This window comes from Octopus bimaculoides, chromosome 1 (genome assembly GCF_001194135.2).
Source record: "Octopus bimaculoides isolate UCB-OBI-ISO-001 chromosome 1, ASM119413v2, whole genome shotgun sequence".
Taxonomy (NCBI): Eukaryota; Metazoa; Mollusca; class Cephalopoda; order Octopoda; family Octopodidae; genus Octopus; species Octopus bimaculoides.
This window is the reverse complement of record NC_068981.1, coordinates 198589905-198592693: the sequence shown is the minus strand read 5'-3', so window position 1 is coordinate 198592693 and position 2789 is coordinate 198589905. Positions and strand designations below refer to the sequence as shown.

The window sequence follows — 2789 nt, the reverse complement described above, 5'->3', positions numbered from 1 at the left end:
CTTAAAACCTGTTAGAGAAACATTTTCAGTTTTAAAAAAAAATTGTTAATAATTTCAGAGGAAAATGTGTGATTTAAGGGAGATCTGGCTGTTGTTTCTAGCACATCCCCAAACACCACCTCCTTGTTTCTTTCTCACTCACACATGTATTGATACTTTTCAATATTTTTCTCCCCATAAACAAATCATAAGGAATGATGATGTCAAAGTAACACATGCATAGAGTGCCAAGTGGCTTTTCTTTGCACGCTTTAGCTTTGTTACTATTGCAACACTCCGGATACTTATTGATCAGACCACGTATGTGTGTGTGTGTGTGTATGTGTGTGTGTGTGTGTGTGTAAGTGATGGGTTTCCACAGCGTTTCCATGCGACCTACAACCTGAAGCAATGAGAGAAGAATTTTGTTCAAAATGTTGCGTTCTGAGATGGAAGCTTAGTAACCAAGACTGTAAAGTGAACTTCTATAAACGGTGATTCCTGGCTGTCTTGATACACCAATGTTTGTACTTTACAGTTGAGTGATTACCAACACCACTGAGGCTCGAGGAACTGTTGATATTATCAAAATCAGAACATGTTGTTAAAATGGTGCCAGATGTAGAGAAAAATGGTAAAATAGATATTACTTACAGCAAGGCATTGGACACTACTGAATCCACATCGAGCATGTTAGCAAGAGGGACATCGGCCCATATTTCGTCACCACTGGAATAATAAACACAAGAATTTCCATGGTTGTTTGTATAAATATACCTTTATACACATCCCACTCTCCCTTTCTCCCTTTCTCCCTCTTTATACACACTCACACACACACATGGATGCATGGCATATATCGTAAGGCCATATGTGGATATTGGTATTCTTTTATTCTTTTATTCTTTCACTTGTTTCAGTCATTTGGCTGTGGCCATGCTGGAGCACCACCTTTAGTCGAACAAATCGACCCCAGGACTTATTCTTTGTAAGCCTAGAACTTATTCTATCGGTTTCTTTTGCTGAACCGCTAAGTTACAGGGACGTAAACACAGGTTGTCAAGTGATGATGGGGGGGGAGGGGGACAAACACAGATACAGACACACACACACACATATATATATATATGACGGGCTTCTTTCAGTTTCCGCTTACCAAATCCACTCACAAGGCTTTGGTCAGCCTGTGGCTATAGTAGAAGACACTTGCCCAAGGTGCCATGCAGTGGGTCTGAACCAGGAACCATGTGGTTGGGAAGCAAGCTACTTACCACACAGCCACGCCTGCACTTATATATAACTTACATTTCCATCATAAGTTATATTCTGTATCTTTATGTATTTGCAACTTGAAATAACTGCAAACACACACACACATCCTCTAATCATCATCATCATCATCATCATCATCATCATCATCATCATCACCATTATCTTTACACAGCAGTAGATCTCCTCTGCTGGCCATTCATTGTTCCCATTGCAACTAAGTCCACCACTACCCCCACCCCAGCTGATCCTCCCCTCAACATTCATTTCTTATCTTTCACTGATGCAGGATCCACCTTTCTATCATCACCTGACCACCACCACCTCCGACACTCCACCATTGTGCTCAGCCCCCTCGCCTCGACCTTCTCCCAAACCTACCCACCCCCACACACACCACCTTACTATACTTCCAGTCGTTACCACCCCATCTCACTCTCTGCCATCATATTTCTTTCTATCCCACACATCCTGGGTCTCTTTCTTCATGACTAAACCCCCACCCCCACCACCACCAATCACATTATCTCCTGTCATCAACCTACCATCCTGTCATTACCTACCACCGAATCATTCATTCATTCCCCTATCACTCATCACTCTTATCGCCATCAGTCATGTCTCTGTCTTTCATATTTTTTGTCACTCACCATCCTCTCACCCTGTAAACAGGCTGGGGAGTAAGCTAAGATTGAAAGCCCCAACAACGTGATACCAAAGCAAAGTTCTTAACCACATAGCTATACCAACATCTTTATATGCCACAAGCATCATCATCATCATCATCATCATCCTGGTAATAATAATAATAATAATAATAATAAAATGACAACAAAAGAATGAGACCTTGATATTAGGTAAATAGAAGAATTTATATTTGTACAGTTTTGGACAATCAGGAAGTTGTCATAATAGAACTCAGTGTTTCAAATACCAGAGCTAAGAGCTACGATGCATTCTCATTGGTTATTATGTAAATGCCATGAATGCAGGAGCTTTTCATGTCTATGTGTTGTGAGAATATTGTTGCGTGTAGTTTTTATCTTTTGTATTTTTTTCCTGATTATTAGAATAACTTTCTTTTTATTCAACGGTTTTTTTTCGTAATGTCTGTTGTCATTAATAGCCAATGAGAATGCATTGTAGCTCTTAGCTCCGGCATTTGAAACACTGAGTTCTATTATGACAACTTACTGATTGTCCTAAATTATAATGAATGGGAGAAAGAGAGCCTGCCGTATGTCGACCCAACAGAGGGACCAGCTATCCGAGTTGACAGTACCAGGGTAGATAAAGCAATTAAGGGTGTGAAGACAGGGAAAGCCCCTGGCCCATCAGGAATCACTGCAGAGATGCTCAAAATATCTGGCAGTGTTGGCTACAGCCTAGTCACCCGTATTACGAACCAGGTGATACACGAAGGAGTCATACCCAATGACTGGTGTAGCAGCACCATAGTCAACTGCTACAAAGGTAAAGGTGACGCTTTAGACACTAATAATTACAGAGGCATCAAGCTGTTAGATCAGGTTATGAAAGTT

At 40.9% G+C, this 2789-nt stretch overlaps 1 protein-coding gene across 1 annotated transcript in view; it reads right to left on the bottom strand.

The window, feature by feature from the left end:
- LOC106872754 (thioredoxin domain-containing protein 16) overlaps positions 1–2789 on the bottom strand; it is a 51659-nt gene that overhangs the window by 34246 nt on the left and 14624 nt on the right. The window contains exon 4 of the mRNA XM_014919847.2: positions 634–708. Within this exon, the coding sequence (XP_014775333.1) occupies positions 634–708 (75 nt within the window). The remainder of the gene's footprint in view (positions 1–633; positions 709–2789) is intronic.